Source organism: Anas platyrhynchos, chromosome 1 (genome assembly GCF_047663525.1).
Source record: "Anas platyrhynchos isolate ZD024472 breed Pekin duck chromosome 1, IASCAAS_PekinDuck_T2T, whole genome shotgun sequence".
Classification (NCBI taxonomy): Eukaryota; Metazoa; Chordata; class Aves; order Anseriformes; family Anatidae; genus Anas; species Anas platyrhynchos.
In genome coordinates this window covers 92,513,879-92,535,614 of record NC_092587.1, presented here as the reverse complement: position 1 = coordinate 92,535,614, position 21,736 = coordinate 92,513,879, and the positions used below count along the sequence as shown (strand labels likewise).

The 21,736-nt window shown below is 35.2% G+C and overlaps 1 protein-coding gene across 1 annotated transcript; it reads left to right on the top strand.

Moving 5' to 3' along the window:
* Positions 1-581: 581 nt before the first annotated feature.
* On the top strand, positions 582-21,662 carry HJURP (Holliday junction recognition protein). Its single transcript, XM_027449460.3, has 13 exons — positions 582-1,118; positions 1,542-1,608; positions 2,989-3,053; positions 4,007-4,034; positions 8,152-8,207; positions 9,595-9,634; positions 12,439-12,500; positions 13,382-13,480; positions 14,246-14,306; positions 15,265-16,865; positions 17,405-17,468; positions 18,648-18,732; positions 20,902-21,662. The coding sequence occupies exons 1-13, from the start codon at positions 1,041-1,043 to the stop codon at positions 21,026-21,028; spliced, it is 2,433 nt and encodes an 810-aa protein (XP_027305261.3). The 5' UTR covers positions 582-1,040; the 3' UTR covers positions 21,029-21,662.
* Positions 21,663-21,736: the final 74 nt, after the last annotated feature.

Genomic DNA, 21,736 nt, shown 5'->3' with positions numbered 1-21,736 from the left:
GCACTTAATATGTTTAAATATTGGCCTTTTACCACATCACACCAACAGTTTTGGTGAACTGGAAACGCAGCCTAGCTCAGAAGCTGTGTCTGCACTTCATGTTTTGCCTGTCGCACTCCCTAGCACAAGCAGGGTTGCTGACAGGGACATACAAGCTTGGAATATCAAAAACCTTGATGTATCAAGGACACAACTGCAGTGGCTATGTGTCCATGCTTTAGCTACAGACACAAGTAGCTGGGGGGGGGAGGGGGTGAGGGTTCAATTTCTGAAGGAACGGTGCAGTAACTGATAGGCACGTGTGAAAGCAGCACATCCCCAGAGTCACACCCAGGAGGGAGCCAGGAGGATTTCTCCAGCGCTCTGCAGGGAGGGGACACTTTATGCTTTAAGCTCTTATGCTTCGGCAAGACACAGATAAGCTACATTCTGCCCGCTGTGTATAGCAGCTGTGTTGCCGTTTCAGCACACCGATGGTGAATTGGGCAGCTGGCTATTGCACTGAGGGGCAGGCAGAGCGCCCTGTTGAGGGTTGTCACAGTGTAAGGGTCCGGGCGAGGAGGCTGGGGGAGCGTGGAAGTGCTTTTTTTAAACTTAAATGGCAAAAAACAGCGGGCAAGGAAGCGCTGCCAAGGCGGTCCCGCTTCGCCTGAGGCACTGCGAGGACCCTGAACGGAACGGCCCGGCTCTGCCTCTTGCCGGAGGGCGGGCGGGCGGCGTAGCCCGCGGCTGACACCGCAGCCAATGGGAGCTCCCGGCGGGTCTGTTGCTAGGTAGAACAACGACTTTCGGCCGCTGTCAGCCGTGAGCGCAGTGCCCAATGGCAGGATTTTGAGCCGTGTTGACTGCGACGCGACAGCGGGTGGGCGCTCGGCATCCTTACCACCCAATCAGAGCCAGGAGGGCTGACGCTGCGCGCTCCGATAGGCTGCCTGGCCGGGACTGACGCGACCGAGACCCAATGGAAAGCGAGGAGCTTTGCGGGCGGCGCGCAGTTTGAATCGGCGTGGGGCGGGGCAGGGGTGTCCTGGCCCCGCGTCATGGCCGCCGACCTGGGCGAGCGGCTGCGGCAGAGCAATGCCCGCTTCGTCGCCTCCATCAACCGCATCTTGGAGTGGGTGAGGCCTCCCCTACCCTACCCTCAGCCTCCCGGCCGGCCGGCACCGGGCGTCCTGCTGGCAGCCCGGGTGCTTGGGTACCGGGACGGGTGGGGCTGCTGTATATATATAAAACATTATATATATATATATATATATAAGATAATATGTTATTTATATATTAATATATGTAAATATATTAATTTTATATATATATATATATATATATAATATAAAAATTTATTTATTTATTTATTTATTTATTTATTTAACTCTTTATCTTTCGTGGAATTCCTGTTTCCAGGTCGCTGGCTCCCGGCTGATGCCAGTAAGGCAGCATCACGCTGTCAGTTTCATGCCTGGCTTGAAACAAAGTTGTTTAAAATGCCTGTTAAAAGCCTTGTTAACCATTTGTTCTAACCTTGAGTGGTTCTTTTTGTTTAGTATAATCGTCCTTTTGAAGATGATTTTCTTATTTCTATGGAAACCCTCACTTTTGACACCCCTGATGGTAAGAACCTCTTCAAGCTATGCTACTTCACTATGTTTAGACTTAGCGAAGCATACTGCGTATTACACAACTGCAAGCACTTACATAACATGAGATTTCACCAAATATCGAGTGTTTTGCACTCAGGTGTGGTATCTCATCTGTAAACTTTGGTTAGAAATACCTGGAGAGATGGTTCACACGCAACTTCTTAGTCCATCGTGTGCTCCGTTTTAGGCAATGGAAAAGAATTAGTAGCAAAGTACAGGAAAACAATGGATAATGTTTGAATAACTTGGAATGAAAGAATAAAAATGGAGAAGGATGAGAGGAAGCAAAGGAACAGAGCTAATAGCAGGAAGTTGATATGCATGATTGGATATTGTAGTTTCAGGTCCGCTTAGCATTCTGAAGGCTGCTGTAAGATGATAAATTTCCAGCACGTCAAATGTCAGGGTGGAATGGGTAGATAGTGTCTTCTTTAATTTTTCATTGAATGTTCATGTGGTTAGCATAAATCTATAAGGTGTTATGCCATGGCATATTTTTCTAGTGTTTGGTTATAACTGTCAATCTGTTACACAGTGAATAATACTTACGAAGAGCTTATTGAGGGGAAAGAAACTTTGAAAATTGACTTCGCTGAGTTTCAGCGGGAATTGTGACTTAGTAGTTGAGTGGCATTACTGCAAGATGAAATGTTCTGCCAGTTTTTATCCTTAGTGAGGTGTGGATTACGGTGTGTAATTGCCATGTCAATTCTCCTAAAGAACAGCTTCCTACGCATACCCAAGAGGTACTAACGCAGGGTCAAGCCCAATGTAATTGTTGTACCAAATATTTACCAAAGGCTGGGGGCGGGGTGAGGTTCCTGCATACATACAACAGTGTAATATAAAGTCTTGGATTTGAAAAGGCTTGGTTATGGCTTTGATTTAGTAGCTTCTGTATATGCTTTCTGTGAATATGGATCTTAGTCCATAAAGCCTTGATTATGGTTTTAAATAACTTCAAATGCCATATAGCCTGCATGCGCTAAGTACAACTTAATTTTTTCAGATAAAACAATACATGTTGTTTTTTTTTTTTATCTTCATAATATCTGGGTTGTTAATGTTCTTAGGTTTTAGCAGAGTGTTGTTAGACTGATTTATTTGATTCTCTTTTACTTTTTTTTTTTTTTAACCAGCTTCTCAATTATGACTTGAAATTACAGTGTTATCTTGTTTTGTGTTCCTATAAGTTTTTGTTTCAACAATTGGATTGGTGATTGTTTAGATTCGGTAATGTTTTGTTACTATGTAATATGTTCTTTCTATGTGTTTGTTAGAGTACTACTCAGTATAGATAAATAGTGTTACAAGAAAAGCTGTTTAAATAAACATCTCTTGTTATTTATAGGACCAAAACAATGGGGGGAAGTATCAAACAAGAGTCTTAAAAAATGGAAGAAGAAACTACTTCAGGTATCTAATATAGTCCTACTATGCAGTCAAAATATAGTAATATTTCTTTAATTTTTATTCTGTATTTTATATAGGAATAGATTCTAATCTTGCTATGCCATATAATACTTGCAGGAGGTATTAATGAAGTCACTAAGTACCTTAAAATAGGGTTTTAGGGTAGATTGCTTAAGAACATCAAATGAGATAGATAGAAATAGATAATGTATTTATTACTGGTTAATACCACTTGTTAATACCACTTGTTAACCTGGAGAAGTATTTCCCATATGTAGTGTTGTGGGCCTGTTTATTGTATGCTCTTTTTCTAAGAATTCATGTTAAACAAGCAGTCACTTCTTAATCTGTTCCCTAAACTCTTTTGTAAGAGCTTAACAGAGAATTTGGTCAAAAGCACTGTGTTTCTCAATAACCATATAAAAGTCACCTAGCTGCTCTGTTCCCTATGTTACCTGTCAATAAAGTAAAGCTGAGTAGTGTGCCTTACTAGTTAATGCAGAGGCTGTTCTGAACCCCATGGTGTGAGGAGTGAAATTCGGTCTTGAGGTGTAAGTGGATTTAATGGCGGCAAATGTGGCTGTGTTTCTCTCCTTTTGAACTTCTGGGAATATCTTGTGCATCATCTTCTAAGCATTGCAACAAGTGGCTGCACAACTTTACAGTCTAAATCCATTAAGGACTGTAAGGATTCTGTTGTAGCCTCTCATGCGTGTGAAGTCAACTACAGCTTATGTTTTTGTAGTGCTTTTAATAGTAACAGCATGGCAAGAATTGAATGACAGGTATGTTTTACCAAGTATTTGTTGCTTCTCTGGTCAGATGATGCAAAAACTGAAGGAAACTGAATGGTTATTTACAAAGTGACAACTTGTAAGATATACCAAAGAAAAATGCTTCAGTTATTATTCTAAGGTTCTCCTGATGTTTTTTTTTTCCTCTGTTTATAATTGCAGAATCAAACAGGAAGTCAAAGGAATACAGGTAAAGTGTTTGAAAAAACAAGTGCTATGAATTATCCAAAAGAGTCTTGACTTCATAGAAAATATAACGTTTTTATGTCAAATTCCTTAGGATACTCACTGGTTTTAAAAAACAAACAACAAGCAAAAAAATAAACACATCAACACTTAGGTGCATAAGGATTCTGAAATGTAGCCAAAAATCTTTAAAATGAGTAATTTATAATTGGTGTTGATATCATCACAACTCGCTTTAAAATTTTCTCCCCTTATCAATTGTACAGACAGTTTTCTATCTTGTATTTTTAGCTTTTGTCAGACGTTCTTTGAATCTAAAAATCCTACCCTGAGTTACCTGGGTGTGCATACAGAAGAATTTATAATTTGCTAGCTTTCTGAAAATAACTAGGCAAGGCAAGTAGACGTATTCAAAAATACGTGTTGAAAGAATCCCGTGAAGTTGCATGGTGAGTGATCACAAATTTAGCAGATTGTTCTGTACACTGAATGAATCGGACTACCTGCAGAAAAAGTAGATGTTTAATTACAGATCAAGTGTCATGATGGAAATTAAATCAAGATTGCACACGAATTGTTCTGATACTACTTAACATCTGAAGATTATGCTTCTCCCTTTTTCCTTTGTTCTGAAAAGAAATTCTGTGTTCCAACAAAATAAATGTTTTTTTACTGGGATAAATGATGGGGGAGACATGATATATAGTGCAGTAAAAGTATGTTGGGCTTTGTTTTATTAAGATGTTAAGGATCTGTTGTTTATTTTATTGTATTCAGCCAAGAGTCTTTTATGCTAAATAGTTGGAGACAAAACAAAATGCAATGTGTGCCTCCCTCTCTCCTCTACAATCCTACCAGAAATTTGTCTATACAGGGTTCGTGTATGTATATTTTGAATCAGCCTACAGAATTTAAATGTTGAGCTGGGAAATAAGGTGCTGCTTCAAAAACACGGTCCAGACTTTTGACTGAAATTTTTAGGAAATGTGTGCCAGTCATTTTCTTACTACATTCTCAGAAAGCAAGAGCATCTAGCAGGTAGTTTTTTAAAAGAAAAGTACCTGAATTCTTCTAGAGTTTTTTTGTTTGTTTTGTCTGTTTGTTAGTCTTCATTTTTGACCTAAGGTCTGAATGGTGTTGAAGTTCTTATTAGAGCACTTTACCTCTTGGAGGATTCTTAGTGCTACAAAAACCAGATCTAATTAATTGTATATTTATAATACAGAACACTATATGGGGTAGAGGAACAGAAGTTTGATAGCCTAAATACTTTTAACAGCTTTCAATACAACTCAGCAGTATTTATTATTTAGTTGTTATATATTAACCTAGAAATTCTGCGATTCTGTGATTAGTTATGCTTTAGTTGTCATAGAGAAGAAATATATAAATACTGAAGGTGGAGAAATAACAGAGGTGTTAGCAGTGGTTGGCATACGGAAAAACCTCTTCTTACACATTGTTATTTATATATGCATATTTCTATATGCTCTTAAAGAATCTCGTTGATTTTGTTCTACTTAATGCAAGCCATGTCTTGCATTGACCTTTCTATTTCAACACAGAAGTACATGCTGTAAGCATTTGAACTGGCTTGTTGTGGTTGGTGTTAATAATAAAAATACCACCAACAGGTTCTGGCTATGGATTATTGAAGCTAAGCATGCACAATTTACCTCATCTTGTTCTGTATTCTTAGATTTTCCTGACCATGTGTTTTCAAATAGGTTACCTAAATGTGAAGTGTGGACATATAAAGCATTGTTATAGTATCCAAATATTTATGATGCCCCCTCTGCCCTTTTTGAATTATTAGTGTTGTTTCTTCAGTTCTCAATTCTGAGTTTTGCTAGACTGATTTTCACTATTCAGATAAACAGCCTGGTAGCCCTATGAAATTTTACATGCTCGCGTGACAATCCTTTAAGTGGTTTTTGTATGGCTGTTCTGAGTATGGGAGAACCTTCTGTTAAATTTCAACGTACAGGAAAAGCAATATTTTGGTAATGTATTATTGATATAAAACTCGTTCTTTCCTTGAGCAGAGAACTTTGTAAAACAGAACACCCTCTGTGGCGTTTCATACTTCTTGCTCAGCAGGGATTTTAATGGGTCATTATCGTGTTATCTTGATTTTCTGTGTTCCTGGCTCAGACACATCAGAAAAATGCTTTATTCAGCTTTTAAAAACATATTGCTAATGTATTATGAAGGATGCTTTACTGGAGTTTTTATGTGTAAAATAGTGGAGATCAATTTTTTTCCCATTATGTTTGCATAGTGTTTTGGCTAACTGGACGGAGTCAGAAAAAGAAAAAAAAAAAAAAGGAATTAAAAAAAAAAAAAAAGACAAGAGAATCCCTAGGTTAAACATATTAGAAAAGCTTTCCAAACGTAAATAAAAGAAAGCCATGACAGATGTTTCTTAGAGATTATGGAGTTGCTCTTAATGGGTTAAACTTCTAGAGACAAGTTAGGCATAGTTGTTCCTGCTGTAGTTGTTCTTCTGAAGGGCAGAACGAGTAGATGGCATGTTTAGGTTCCTCTTCATACACTTGAAGCTTTTAGGAAACAGGAAATCTTTAGATATCTGCCTAACACTATTAAATAAATTGAAGTATTTACAAAAGTAAATAATATCCATGTGCTTCAGTTAGATGTTAGATACATCTCATTACCACCTAGAGAGGGAGGGTAGAAAAAAATGTAAATTCCTTGTGCTATTTGCCGTCAATTCATCTGGAAACAAATATAGAGGAAACAAGAATAATAAATTCTACATTGAGCAGAAATTTCTTTGATGACCATCTTGAGTAGTATAAGCATATCTGCTAAAGCACATAGGCTCAGAGTTAATGTAAATGATATATCACGTCCATCCATGATAAGTCCCTGCTACAGTCTTAGTATAAGCATGTCTTGTACTTGAAGATACAGATCCTGTCTTTTGGGGAAGATCCCGTTTCTGTAACTTGTGTGTTATGAACATTAACTAGATGTAGGCAGTAATTCTTAGGTGCACGTCATAATCATATGGTCTGTATACAGACTCCGGCATTGTAGCTTGTGGATCCCCTTTTTAAATCTAACAAGATGACAGTTAGAAATGTAACTTTTTTCAGCACTGTCAAAACAGTTTTCAGTCTTGAATAATTTTAGTAACAACAATATCTGACTTAGAGGCTAATTGTAAAATTAGCTTATGCATAAGTAAGATTTGTTTGAAGACAGCTGCTTCTCTGTGGGTCTAATGTTTTGATTTTATTGAAATCAGCTTGAGTACTTGTATTGTTATAGTTAATGTAGAATAATATATAGATTGAAATGTCAAAAGGGGAAATCAGCTTAATGATTTTTAGTGAAATATGGAACATCTTAGACTGTTCTTTATATTTCTTCTTATGAAATAAATGGAGAAAATAAAAATAGATCGCTGGTGGGCCTATCTGTAACAGAAGGCAGGCATAACAGTTTTAGAAGGCTTACTTGCCAAAAAGGATGACTGAGTCCAACTCCTGGCTCCACACAGGACCACCTAAAAATCAGACCCTGTGTCTGAGAGCTTTGTCCAAATGCTTTTTAAACTCTGTCAGGCTTGGTGCAGTGACCACTTTGCTGGGGAGCCTGTTCCAGTGCCCGACCACCCTCTCAGTGAAGAATCTTTTCCTAATATCAATCTGAACTTCCCTTGATGGTGAAATAGAATCATAGAATAAAAGACTGGGGATTCTACCCCCATTTTTCAGGACTAATTAGTCTCTTTCTCTCTTCTCAACATATTCCATGAAAGTGCGCAAAAAAAGTTGTAGTTGTCTTTCTTTTTTGCAAGTCATACCAAAAGGGACGAATTTCTTTTTCTGTGTCTCTTCATAGGTTAAGAAGAAAATGGATAGCATTTTAGATGTATGACTGTGATCAGAATTACTCTACTTTGTTTGATGATAATGTTGTTCTGTCACTTGTCTGTTCTTTGCTTCGGTTCTCCATTTGTTAAATGTTTGAGTTAAATATGTTCAAAATATGTGTTTTATGTATAAAAGGAGAATTCATGAGTTCATGTGCAACATTGATCTGTCAACTATCTAATGGGTGTGTATTTTTTCTTCCATATGCACACTAAGAAATGTCAAAGCAACATGCTGGTGATTTTGAAGATGGACATTCGACAGTACATCAAGTATGGGTGCTCTATTTCATCTACTTTTTTTAAAGCCTTGTTAGGAAAAACAATTACGTAGTCACAAGCTAAAAGCTAAGAAATTATTGATCTATGAAACTGTGTTTAGAAGAAAGCTAAAAAATTATTGGTCTATGAAACTATATTTAGAGGACTTACTAATTGCTGAATTAATACATATTGTGATGGTGAATTTGCATTTTGTTGTTTCCTATGTCCCTGTTTGTTCAGAATATAATCCTTCCATGCTTACCCCAGTAATATTTTGGGTGCCTCAATTATTATTTGTGGTTGATGCAGGAAGAAAATCTAGCTCTAATATTTTGAAGGAGCCCATAGTTGGACAGAAATAGCCTGTTTTGTGATTAGTTTTTCTTTTCGTTTTGATGGAGGTCTCAAAGAAGATTGAAAGACCAGTATTTGTACTTGTCTAAAACTGCAGTGACATAGGATAGTTTGTTTTTGAGCAGAATCCATGTAGTAGTACACTAATAACATTCTTTATTTCTACTAAAAGTTAACAGTTTTATTTTTGTTCAATTTTTGATGAGTAACACGTGTTGGTTTTAGTAGTTTTTATGTATGTTTCATAGAATTACATGTCGCATTGTGATATTAGGAGTATCAAATATCAACTCTGATATAAGCCATGGATTTTAGCTGAATTCCTGTTTGAGGTTTATTTAAAGTAGAAGATAGCATTTAGACATAAGCTTTAAGCTATCAGATGCCTTCTTAGTTAGGCAGTGCGTGGCTAGCTTTTTTTGTTAGTACTTGTAAACTCTAAGTGTCTAGAGTAACTTCTTCAGATGCGTGATTTTAAGGAGAAAATAGTCAGGATTTGAAGAGTGTTATAAAGAGACTGATTGGTCATTCACTTTTTTTAAAAAGAAATTCTGGCGAATTCTGTTGAGATGTGGGTTGTAAGCATTTTGAAAAAGTTTTTTCCATTCTAAATAAGTATTTATGCAAAAAAAAAAAAAAAAAAGAATCATTATATAGAGAACTGCTTTGAGTGGGCAAATTACATGGAAACAGAGAAAACCCTGAGTACTTCCTGACTTCCTGGTAAAGTTTTGGTAAGTAAAATTAATTTGTCAATTCTTCTTTGTTCTTGTTGCATAATAGCTTCTTATTTTTTTACATTACTCATCTGAATATAGAAGGGCTGATAAGAAAGTAGTTTTCCCCATTGTATAATCAGATGTGAAGTAAGACAGATTTGTGTATAGGTTCGTTGATAAAGATAGTGTCATTTGGACATAGTTTCTGGAATGCAACTGTTTTGTTTTTTTTTCCCAGGTAACAAGCAGGGAATTCTACAGGCTAGTTAATATAGCTTATGCTTAACTGCTTAGTCTTAAAATTGTTTTCATCTGCTTTTAAGGATTTTCCTGAGAATTCTTCTGTGGATGTATCCGACGCAGGTAAGTTTTGTAATTTACTTTTTAATAGCTTTTTGAACAAAAGATTATAAATAATTACTCTGTATAATTCTATGATACAGTAAAAGTAATTTTCATCCATGTTCACAAAGTAGAGAATAACAGGAGACTGAAGTACTTCTAATGCTATGAATGTCCACATTTCTCTTTAAATCTCAGTCCTGAATCCCTGATATGCTGAAAATCCAATGTAGAAGATGTTCAATTGCATTTTCTTAATAAATTGAAAGGAACGGTGACATCAGGAGTTTTGCATGAGTGGAAACAGGACATTAGTTTCTACTGGCCCAGTTAACAAGAATACTAAATTCAACTGCCACTATGTCTTCAGGAGGCTGGCTATATTTTATTTAACATTTGTAAGTTTCAGTAACAGTCTTGTGGCCTGTCTGCAAAGCTTTAGTGTTTTTAATCTTGTATTCCCAAATAATTACTTGATTGTAATAATAATCTTCAACAGTTTTAAAAATACTTCAATATTTTACTGCACAATAACTTTTTGATTCTCATTCGTGTAAAAACATACTGTTTTCCATAAATTAAATTAGGACTAGGTGTACCCTGCATTTAATGATTTAAAGAGCAGTTTAGCTACTTTAGCTAAAACTTTTTTGGTGTTGTTTTTTTCATCTTTAATATTCTTATGGGATGCTTCACACTCCTAAGTAAAGGTAGTGATTCTTCTGATGTTATACGTTATTCTTATTCTAAAAGTTTACAAAAGCTGTCAACAGCAGCAAGTACAAACAAAGTAAAACAGCTCTCACCTACACCTGTAAGTATTGGTCTACCCTTGATAGGGAAAATGATTAGGACCTACCTCCTTTGGTTTCACAGGAAGTAGCATAGCAAAGCATAGTGATACTTGAAAAACCTGTTGCATCTGTTAGGATCACAGAAAAATCATTATTTGGAGAGAAAGGGGGAAGTTGAATCCGAATTATCTAAGCTATAATACACCCAGATAAACAGAGGATCATATCAAAGTCAAAACTTAAATTTGGCAGTAAGCCCCTCACTGAAATGTTCATCTCTTCAGTATGGTAGATCTTTTAGGTAATATTAATATATTACATGTGCATTTACAGTGAAATAAGTTCCTGTATTATAAGACAAATTTTCCAGAGAGAAATGGGCGTTTTTGTTTTAATTTGCTTCTGCATTTGAGGAACAAAGGTGTTGCCTGACTTCCCTCTTGGCCCCCTCTTGGCCCTTAAACACCTTCAGATGCCCTGGAGCAAATATTTCACTTCCTTCCATTCTGTGCTGTACCGTGGTTCTCTACTGATAATGTTCCAGTGCTTTGACTTTTTTGATTTGATTGCGAATACAGTGAAGATGTACCAAAATCACATTTTTTTGAGATTTCGTTTCTAGTAGAGTATTGAATTAGTTTACAGACCAGCTCATTCTATGATGCAAACTCTTTTCTAATGTTCAGTGATTGGCATGAAGGAATGAAACATTCTTGGACACTGGAACTGTTACCTTTATCTCACAGATTATTCTATACTTGTAGTAGTCTAGTCTGGTCATTTCAGTGACTGTTTAGAGAGCAGTCTGCCAATTTTGTGCTTAACTACTGGGGAAGAAAACTATATAGCAGAAAAAGAGTATCATCTGTTACAAAGGAATAGGTGGGCAAAACTTTTCCAAACTAAAATATTAAAGTTCTTACTAATTTCTCTAAAATGGATGCTTAGTAACTGATTTACTGTGGATAAAATGCCCACAACTGTGTCTTCTATTAGTCATGTGGGTAGAAACTGGCAACCTGGCAGGTATGGGTTTCCATTCTAATGAAATAGTTCAACTCAGGTTAGACTGTCAAAGCCAGCCCTCTAACCGATCAACATTTACACCAGTGGATACAAAATCATGTAGCTCCTCTAAAAACAGTTTATTTCGTATGAATCTTTATCCTAGCTTTATGATGGCAGCAGCCCACAGAGCTTTAGGTGATGACTGCAATGACAGGGAATGTAAAAGGATTATGGGATTATATGGAAAAGATTTTCATTTTGGTTTAAGTGGTTTAAAAAAAGTATGAAGGGCCAATTATGTGCTCAATATTATAAACAAGACTTTTTTTTTCAGTAATTATTTTCCCTTTCAGGGTTATTCTTCCCTCTTCTTTCTTTTCCTGAAGTAAACATAATCATGGGACAAATACATAACAGCCAAGGAAATTGAGAAATCAGGGCTTACAATACAGTCAAATGTTCTGTTATCATGGAAGACTGAGGCTAGTAATTAATGGAAACATCTGGCTACCTCTAGCAAAATCGTTTCCAAAAATACTTGTAGAATATCTAAAAAGTGAGTTAGAAGTTTTAGACAATTCTAAGGCTGTCTTGATAATAAGAAACTAAGAAAAGGATCCATGGGTGCAAGCATGTAACACTGTTGTAACTTATTGTTGTTGCTGGAATAAGTAGAAATGTAGAAGGATGAAAGTGGGAATGATGCGTGAATACTCCTGAAGAGCAGTGCTTTGAAAATATTTTACTTTCTGAAATGGCTAGCATATGTCTTGAACTGGTTACAGACAAGTTATCTTAATTTTTCTTTGTTGCCCTCACAAAATTATTTATGAGTCAATAAATCATGTTTTTTCAATTTGATTTTAAAAGGAATGCAATACAGATAAAAAGCCTTATAGTAGAAAACACTTTTCTGAAATGAAACCACTTGAGTTACTAGTTGTTTCGAAGCATTTCCAAAAAAACTGATTTTGGTTTTGTTTGAGTTAAACTACGTTTTTAGTGTTTATGTTCAAATTGCAGATGTAGAAAGTGATGCTGATCTAGTTACAGTAAGAAAAAGATTTGAAGACATCCACTTCCAGGTAAAAATTTCTGGTGTTTAATATAATGGAATAAGTTCATGTTCAATAGAAATAATTGAACTATTCGAACAGCGTATATGTGCCTGAAGAGTTAATGCACTGACAGTATAAGACTCTGCAGTCTGCATCTTAATGCACGTTTATTGTCAATATAGCAAATGAGACATTCAATAAATAATGTCATGAAGAATGATATGAAGTAATTATGTATGGTTTTCTCTAGTATACTTATAATCCCAAAACATCAATTTATTGTACAGAACAGGCACTTCTGATAAAATTTATTATGGGTATGCAAAAAGAATAACCAGAAATAATCACAATGTGAAGACACTTTAAATATGATTCTTTATCGTAGATTCTCTCAGGAGAACAGAGCAACATGATTTTAAAAAGCAAACCTTAAATAATGACCATCATAACAAAAGCAGAATGGAATATTCTGCTGTTGTTTGCCAAAGCTAGACTATGGGTATTAGGACTACCCAAACAGGTTACAGTGGTGAAGAAAAGTACAATATATGCTTTGTGTGTGAAGCCATTCTAATCCTGTATTCAGTTTGTAAAAATATTTACTTTCCTGTTTTGTTTAGCAAAAAACAAAAGTTAGTTCCAGGCGTTTTCATGTCTTTGACCTTAAAGAGGTAGCATGTGCTTTTCCTTGGATCAATTAACTAGCTAGTTATCTTTCTGTTTTCTGCCATAGTTCCTTCTTGAGTGTTTTTTTGTTTGGATGTGAAATGTACATTAAATAAATAAATTTTATGCAGGCAGGAAATCTTTATCAAATAACACCAGTTTGAAGCATATCTAAGTAATGCGTCTGTGTTCTTTTGTATCAATACCTTTTATGTGTTTTAATCCTTCCCTCCCGCCCCAAGAATCTGGATGTAGATAATGTGAAAACACCAGAAGAAGTTAAAGTTCAAGTGGATGTGATAGTACAGGAGGATTCAAGAAGAATTCCCAAGTGGATTACGGTAACATACTTCTCCTGTTCTGTTAGAAGTTATTTGCTAATTAGAACAACATAATGACTCTCTAACTATGCGCAGCACAATGAATCATAATATAACTTGCTGCTCTCATTATTGCAATTCTTCTGTTTGCTGTCTACATAAATATCACAGTATTTCAGATCTATGGCAGCAACAATTATAAGAAAAGGAGCAGACAATATGCAAATGCTTCTTTTTCAAGTTCTATGCTTTGTTCTTTTTACCCTGATGTGTGAGTTGGGTTTCATTTCAGTAAGTCTTCTGAAATGCCTAAATATTGAGGTTTGTAGAGGGGGGGGAAATAATTGAGCTTTTAAATTTATTTTCTTTACATTACATACTACAGCATCTATTTCCTACTCAAGTTGCCAGAGATACGTGAATTATTCATATTATATATATATATATATATATAATATAGTTTTTTATATATACATAAATATACATATGCATACAATCGAATATTTAAGAAAAATGAATAAAATATTATATACAATGTAGAATTTGCAAAGATTATAATAGCTTTCCAAGACTAAACTTGTCATTCTCAAGAATTCTTACTGGAATCTTAGACTAGGTTTTTTTTTTTTTTTTTACTTCTTTTTAATTTTACTTCACAGGACCAAGCATAGTAAAGAGAGGGTAGAAGGATTCACAAATAAGATTTTTATATTACCTTTGACATGCGAAAATCGAGGATGAATTCAGGATTCATGTATTTTGGTTTTTATTTCACTTATTATTCAGGCAGCACCTCAAGGACTGTCAGAAGATCTTCACTTAGTTTCACCAATGCAAGTAATGACAGGTACAACTAAATCTCTTGTCTGTGGGTCGAATATGATAGTTATGATTTTTTTAATTGAAATCGATTAGAAATAAGTATTTAATTTATTGAAGACACAGGGACTAGTTAACCAACAGACCAGTTCTATAGGCATATTTCTTGCCAAGAAGTTAGATATGATTTTGCTTATGGCAAACTGTAATTGAAAAACAGAAAATAAATAGCGTGTATGCATAAAAGCAGCTTTTGTTAAACAACCCCAGAAAAATGCGTAGTTACAAAATTCAGCAGAATTAAGTTCAGTTAAATGGAAGCATGACTTTTTGGTACTATTTACTTTAAATTTGAGGAATTGCTTTGGGTCTGCTGTTTTCTGGTAGACGAAGAACTACTTCACTAGCAAGCTTTCTTTCTTCAAATCTCCAAACATGCCCCAGCAAACCTTAGATAGAATTTTGGTGTAAATATTTTAAGCCTAAAGACTACAAAAAACATTACCCTCCTCATGCTTTACTTCAAGGGAAGCTGCACTGGTACTAATTAAGTACCAAGCTTTCAAGTAATATGGAAATAGATTAACAAAATCTGTAGAATCTGTTCCTCCTGGTTAGGAATTAGAGGGTGAAACAATCTGCCTCTACAATTAAGATGTTTTCTATCTTTATATTATTTTAAAATATTTTTTCAATATTTGGAAATGTTTAATTTCCACAGAAATTCCATAGAAATACTTAATTTCCATCATCTTTAATCTGTTAATTCAATGTGGTTAAAAAGATATTTTAATTTTCCTTAATTGTATGTTATCATCCGTTTAGCTTGGCAGAAAAGTTTAATGAAATCTGTTAGCACATAAAGAATATACGTACCACTTGCAATTGTTTGTCATGTAACATGTTACTGAAATGTCCTAATTTTTTTTTTCTGATTTTTCTTTTGCGATTTAAGTTTTCTGTTTGTTTGTTTGTTTTTTGGATAGGCAACCAAGCCAGTGTTTTTGGAAAGAAAGTAGAGCTGAGAAATGCATGTTCTTCATCCAGGCCTTACCAGTTCCAATTTGCTGGTGTCCCCATTTCACCAGATACAATAACTGTACCCAGACTTCAACCTTTTCAAGAAATTAATAAAACTTGCTATGACAGTGTCTTGGAAGAATACCAGTCTGCAGATGAGGAATGTTCCTGGAGCAATATAACTCTTGCAGACTTGTACCCTGCAATGGTAGAGACACTGATAAAGCTCATGACAAAGCAGATTCAGAGAAAAGCATTTAAATACATGTTTGGACACTGTAGGAACAAAAGATGGTGTCCTAGAAGATCAAAGCTCAATGTCACTGTAGACAAAATAAGGAGGTTCAGACCACTTAAACTGAAGAAAGCACTACCCGGCATATGCAGTGGTAGTAAAGACATCCAGAATCAAACTTCAGGAAATAATGTAAATGTGAATAGTGGACCTTGTGATGATCACTGTTCTATTAATAATTTATCTGGTCTGGTACCATATTCTTACCTAGACAGTAGTGGAATGGAAACGGACTGCTCTAATTCAAGTGTAGATCATCATTTGTTATTTGGAAAGGGACAAAACGTTCCTGAATGGACTGTTTTTCCTAATGTTTTGGCTAGAATGGGAGAGACATTTGTAGTTGAAGATCCATTACCGACTACTGTCTCACTGAATAATTTGAAATGCAACCCAAGTGGTAACTTGGCTTACAAATGTTCTTTGGAATACCCTTTTTTAACATCTACTGCCAGTTCAGACTCAACAGCGCTTACTCTGGTAAAAGAGAGTGAAACTCGGAAAATTGATTGTCCTTCTGGTAATACTTCAGGATTTTGTTCATCTACTTGCTGTTTCAATGACAATAGTAGCACTTTTGCACCTGTCACAAATCATTCTCTTGCAAGAGCATCAAATACATTTGTCATAAATCCTCAGATAAAAATTTCTGAAAGAGAGATTTCTTTGCAGCGCAGACACTCATTTTCCTCGTTGTCTATGAAGCACAGTCCTTCCAAGATGCCCAAGAAATATGAAGATGCATTTGAAAAACTCTACTACAAAATGTGTTCCAAAGAAATCCAAAAGCCTTTGACAATGACAAAACCACTTTCAAACTCACAGAAGCCTGAAGAGAGAGGACGATTAATGAAGTATAATTTCAGTGGGTCTGTGAGGTCCAATATACAGTATGACAGAGCATTTGAGAAGATTTATGAGCAATTGTCTAGTGAGGCAGTTTCAAAACTTCCTGGTTTTCAGAGAGCTTCAAATTTAAGGAAATATGAAGGAATACAGGTGTCTGAAACTGTAAATGCTCTTGTTAACTCACCTGTTCGATCTTTATCTGCAATTCCCAGAGTTAAAAGACTAGGAAATTTTCAAAATGATCTTCTTTGTTCACCAGTAAAGAGACTGAAAAATATACCTGAACCTTATTTTTTTCCAACAAAACATCAGCAAATTTCTCACAGGAAAAACGCAAATCTTCAAACAGTTGATGTGGGTTTTTTGAGCCCATACAATGGCAGTAGCACCAGTTTTTTTAACAGTCGCAACTGTCAGAATCAGGTATTGTGGGACATTATAAAAAGTGATTGTGTACTGTTTGCTGATATTTAGAGAAATGCTTTAGAAATGGATTCAAGCCTTTAGACGGATTCGGTCTTTAGTGACCACGTATTTATTTCCTGTGCTATTTGGGTGGAGTTGTTTTGTGAGCTTGGGAGGATTTTATTTGCTAAACAAAATACAAGTTGTGTCAGGTCTCCCGGATCCTGTGAGGAAGCTCGCTGAATTTATTGACACAGAAAGTGGTTTTAAAATGCTCAGCAAAGGATTTTTTCTTACTTTTAATACTCAGTCACTGGTTAAAATACTCTCATACAGTGACTGTTAATTAACAGATTATCCTTCTGAAACTTATTTTTTTTTTTTATTCATTATATACACTAGCAAGGTGAGACCCAAAAAAAAAACTCTTTTGGAATTACCAGACTTGTTTAAATCAGGCCCTTATTTCCAAGTTTCAAGTTGTTTCTTCTAAGGCAAGCTGAGAAATAATAATAGAGTGTTTTCGTTGATGTGGTATGTTTATGCTTTATTTTCAGGACTCTGGTTTTCACGCTTCTTCAGATAGAACTTTTCTTGTTAGTCCTGTTATTTCCCTGAAAGGTTAGTTTCAGAAGCTTTGTGAATTATTATTTTACCAGTCATTTCTTTAAAGGGTAGATCTATAGATCTTCTCTATAGACCCCTGTCTAGGTGACAGATCTTTTTCCTCTTTAATAATTAGATGTTTGTTTTTCTTTAATAAGTAAGGAGTCTAAGTAGAAAATGGTTTCCTGAATCTCACAACAGTAATTTAAGAAGCTTTTTCTGTAGGAATTTTCCTACTAAACTATTGCTTATTATCTGTTAGTTTTCTTTCCTTTTTTTTCTAACTTTACTTTTCCATATATAAATGTTCTGTAAGAAATGGATAGTTTGTTAATCCTGCACTTGAATAATCAAATGCATGGATTCTTAAGCTTTACAAAAATGTGCAATTGCATTGTTGCACGCCTATTGTTACTTGCTTAGTGAATCAGATTGTTGATCTGAAAAAGACCACTTTTGCTGAGTCAGGACAGTATCACTTTATTAACTCTGGACTGAAAGACCAGTAAAATTAGTTTAAGATTCTAGATGCTAATTTTATAATTTTCCTTCAATAATCTGATTTTGGTTAAAGTATGTTTTTAACATGATGTAACTTTTTTTCCAGCTTAGTCAAAATTGATTATATTTCTTTTCTATACCTCATTTTTATGAGTTGGGTCATCAAATGACTAATTAACATGCAATGGAAAATACTGAAGAAGATTACTTAAAAAGTTGTTAACTGACATACAAAGAGAAAATGGCAAAAGAAATGAACTTGTTTGTATGGTTCTTGCCTTGCTGCATTTTCATTACCAATAAATAATTTTTACAAAGAATTTGATTATTTGAGGTGACATATTATTTGAGATGCATCTGATCTGTCTTATTTTGCCTTACTCAAATTTTAATTCCTCATACTCTGTCACATTTTCTTTCTGGAAATAACTATTTCTCCTCCTCGTACCTTTTTCTAATGGTCATTAAATAATAAGTATTTGGAAAAAAGTTAGCTTGTATGTAAATATGTTTGAGGCTTTTGAATAAAGGGTATAAACTGTTTTTGAAATTAAGTTTTGCCAGAAGAGAATTTTCTGACTGAAGTAGTGATTATTACCAGTGTCTTAACAGGCTAGTATTTTTACAGTGTATTGTATTCTTTGTGCTACTTAGCATCATTCTTACCCCTTTGATACTGTCTTTCATCACCAGAATCTGGGACTGCTGATGCCTCTAGCTGGCATAGGACAACACACAATTACAGCTGTCCTGGAAGTGCACAGAAACATCATCAAAAGTAAGTGCCTTTGGAGAAAAGAAATTTCAGAGGAAATTCATACTGTGCTACATTTATATTAAATGTAGGGGGTTTGTTGCTTAAATGAGTGCATCTATAATGAAAATGAGCATGGATGCTTGAGAGAACGCAAGCTTAAGACTGCACGCTTGAACTTTAGGAGGCAAGTGTGGACAAAACTAGCCAGAGACCACCGTGAGTGGCACTGAATACAAGATGGGCCTAAGGGATCAGCTACTCCAGTTCTTATTTTGTTTTCATTATAGGGATATTTATTATTTCAGCCACTATGTGACTATATAGTTGTTTTGATTCTGGCTGTGTGCTTGAGCTGACAAGTTTTCTCAGATCCTTAAGCTCTGGAGAGCGTAGTATATTGCCATTTAGATGGACTTCCAAAAGCCAGCTTCTGTGCAGTTGGTCATGGCTATGTGCATTTTGGCTCTGTGTAAACAAGCAATGGGTATGTTTGGAAGGTATCAGAGATCCTTGCCTCCTGTTCTGTTATTACTATTGGCAATGTATTGACATCTCTGGATGGAGAAAACTCCTTTCAGCACCCTGGAAAATTGCCTACTACACCCATTTTCCTTAGAAAATATGACTTCTGCAAAAGTTTCTGATCTCTTCGGTTTTCAATTAGTAACTAATTCAATAGATAGCAGGATTAAAAAATATTACAAGTTCTTTAAACAGTTTTATTTTATGAAACATTTCTGACATTCTTTTTGCCAAAAAGTCTGTTTTGGCACCATCAGATACACTGCCTTCCCGAACTTAAAGTCAATAAATGCTTTCACTACGCTTAAGGTGGTCATACAGCTAATACTAAAAATAAATAAATAAATAGAATAAAAATGACAGTGCTCAAATTAAAATTTTGATTTTCTAAGGAAGCCTGAGTGCGCTTTTGAACTATTTGTATGGAGAACTTAATCTGAAAGAGGCTGTATTGTATATCAAAAAAGTCTCCATTTAAGCAAAGATGGTATTAAAACCTAAAAGCTTGCATTACGAGTATATGATAATCCAAATACAATCTTTATTGGCATTATTTCTGATACAGTGGAGGAATGAGCATTATTGGCATTATTTCTGATACAGATGGAGGTGTGTTGGTGACTATAAAAGGATGTTGAAGTGATCTTGAATATACCCACTTAGCTGAGTGCATTTCTGCTCCGTTTTTAATTCCTTTATTTCCTTACTTTTTTCCCCAAGTCCACACTAAATTGCCCTCCCTATTCAATTAGTAATTGTTCTCAAGAAGGAAAAGGTTTTCCTTTCATTAATGCATGCAAGAAGAGAAGTTTGAGAAAGTGTAGGAAATCAGAATGTCACTGTGTGCTTTCTTGCCAAGCCATCTGGAAGAAAATCTATTGCTCTGTTCCTTAATTACACAAACACACGTTTGCTGATATGTAGCCAAAATGGTCTGTCAGCTGGCGAGATTCCTTAGGCCTGTGGTGTGATATTCTTAGCCTTCTATGGTTGAAATACACTTGCCAGGACTGAAGCTCTTTAATGGCTTCAGAACCCTCAAAAGTTTTATGCCTAAGCCAGGTGGCAAAATGCTGTTTGTTGTAATAACTATTTGTGGAGAGGAGAGGAAGACACACTTCTGGGAAAGGAAAAGGAAAGGAGACTTTTCCTGTCTAGAACTCTACTGCCTGTATCTAGAAGCTGATTATGGAAAATACCTTTTTCAGAAAAGGAAATATATGGGTATGCTGTTCTACAACTACACTGCTATACTTAATTGTAAATGTACACCAAATTAGTTTAAAATAGATCTTAAAAAATTAAATGCCATTTCTTAAGTAACTAGCAAAGAAATGATTGTATTCTTACTTGTATCTTTAATTTTTAGCTACTTCTGAATACATTCAGTGTTTGCATCTGAAAATTTAATACATAGTTACATTAACGTAATTTAGGTTAATATCATAGCTTTACTGAGATATTGAAATTGACATAGGATGAAAAGCTTCCTCTTCAGCTGAACACGCATAGGAATGCAGGCAAGGAGTCCTGCTACTGTTCACAATCAAGGTGTTCATGTATCTTGCATTAGTGTGTTGTTTCACTTTCATTCTGTTCATCAGATAGTCAGCAAATACAGTATTTTTGTGTAATTTATTTTATGCTCTAAACAAATATTTTTTACAGGGTATCAAGAAAACTAAGTTACACCAATGGAAAAGACCGAAATCCTAGTAATCCTTTGGATGATGTCCTGGTCAAAAGTCATCAAGGAACCTTCATGGACTGTTACAGAGAAAATATTGTTTTATAATCTTTGATTTGTGTTTATTTTTTTCCAAGAATCACAGATCTATTAATAATTTAAATATTTTAAGTACAAGATCCATACTATGGAAGAACATTATTGTAATATACAATTAGTCCTGATTTGTACTTCCCCGTAATATAAATTCTCAGAAGCTGGTTCCTCCCTTTTGACAGTGTACGCCCTACTCCTTGGGCTTCATCAGGTATTGCAAAGAATCAATATTCCTTTCTATGTCTCAGTTAATTTAAATTTTATATATGGTATTGTTTTTAATAGTAGAACATGATTTGTATTATCTTTTTATCTGCTGAGGAACTTTGCTTTTTGATCTATTAATACTGCAATTTTAAGTTTTGTGTCTGCTTAATTCCCACCCACCCCCTTCCTGCTTTATTGATGTGTCAGTACTAGATGCATGAAAGAAATCTAAACTGGGCTGGGTGGTCCAAATGCAGTATTATACACTGTAACTTTTCATGTGCCTTCTATGCAGTTTTACTGTGTAATCTTCTAAGTAGCTCACCAGATTTGATTGTACAATATAATTTCATACAATATTAGATTTGATCTCTATGTTCTGACCAAGCTCTACCTGACATACCATATATTTTAAATAAATACATACTCTGAACTAATACCTGTTTTCAGAATTTTATTTTAGGTATAAATTCTCAGGACAAGTTTACAAACCCTACAACAAATACATGACAA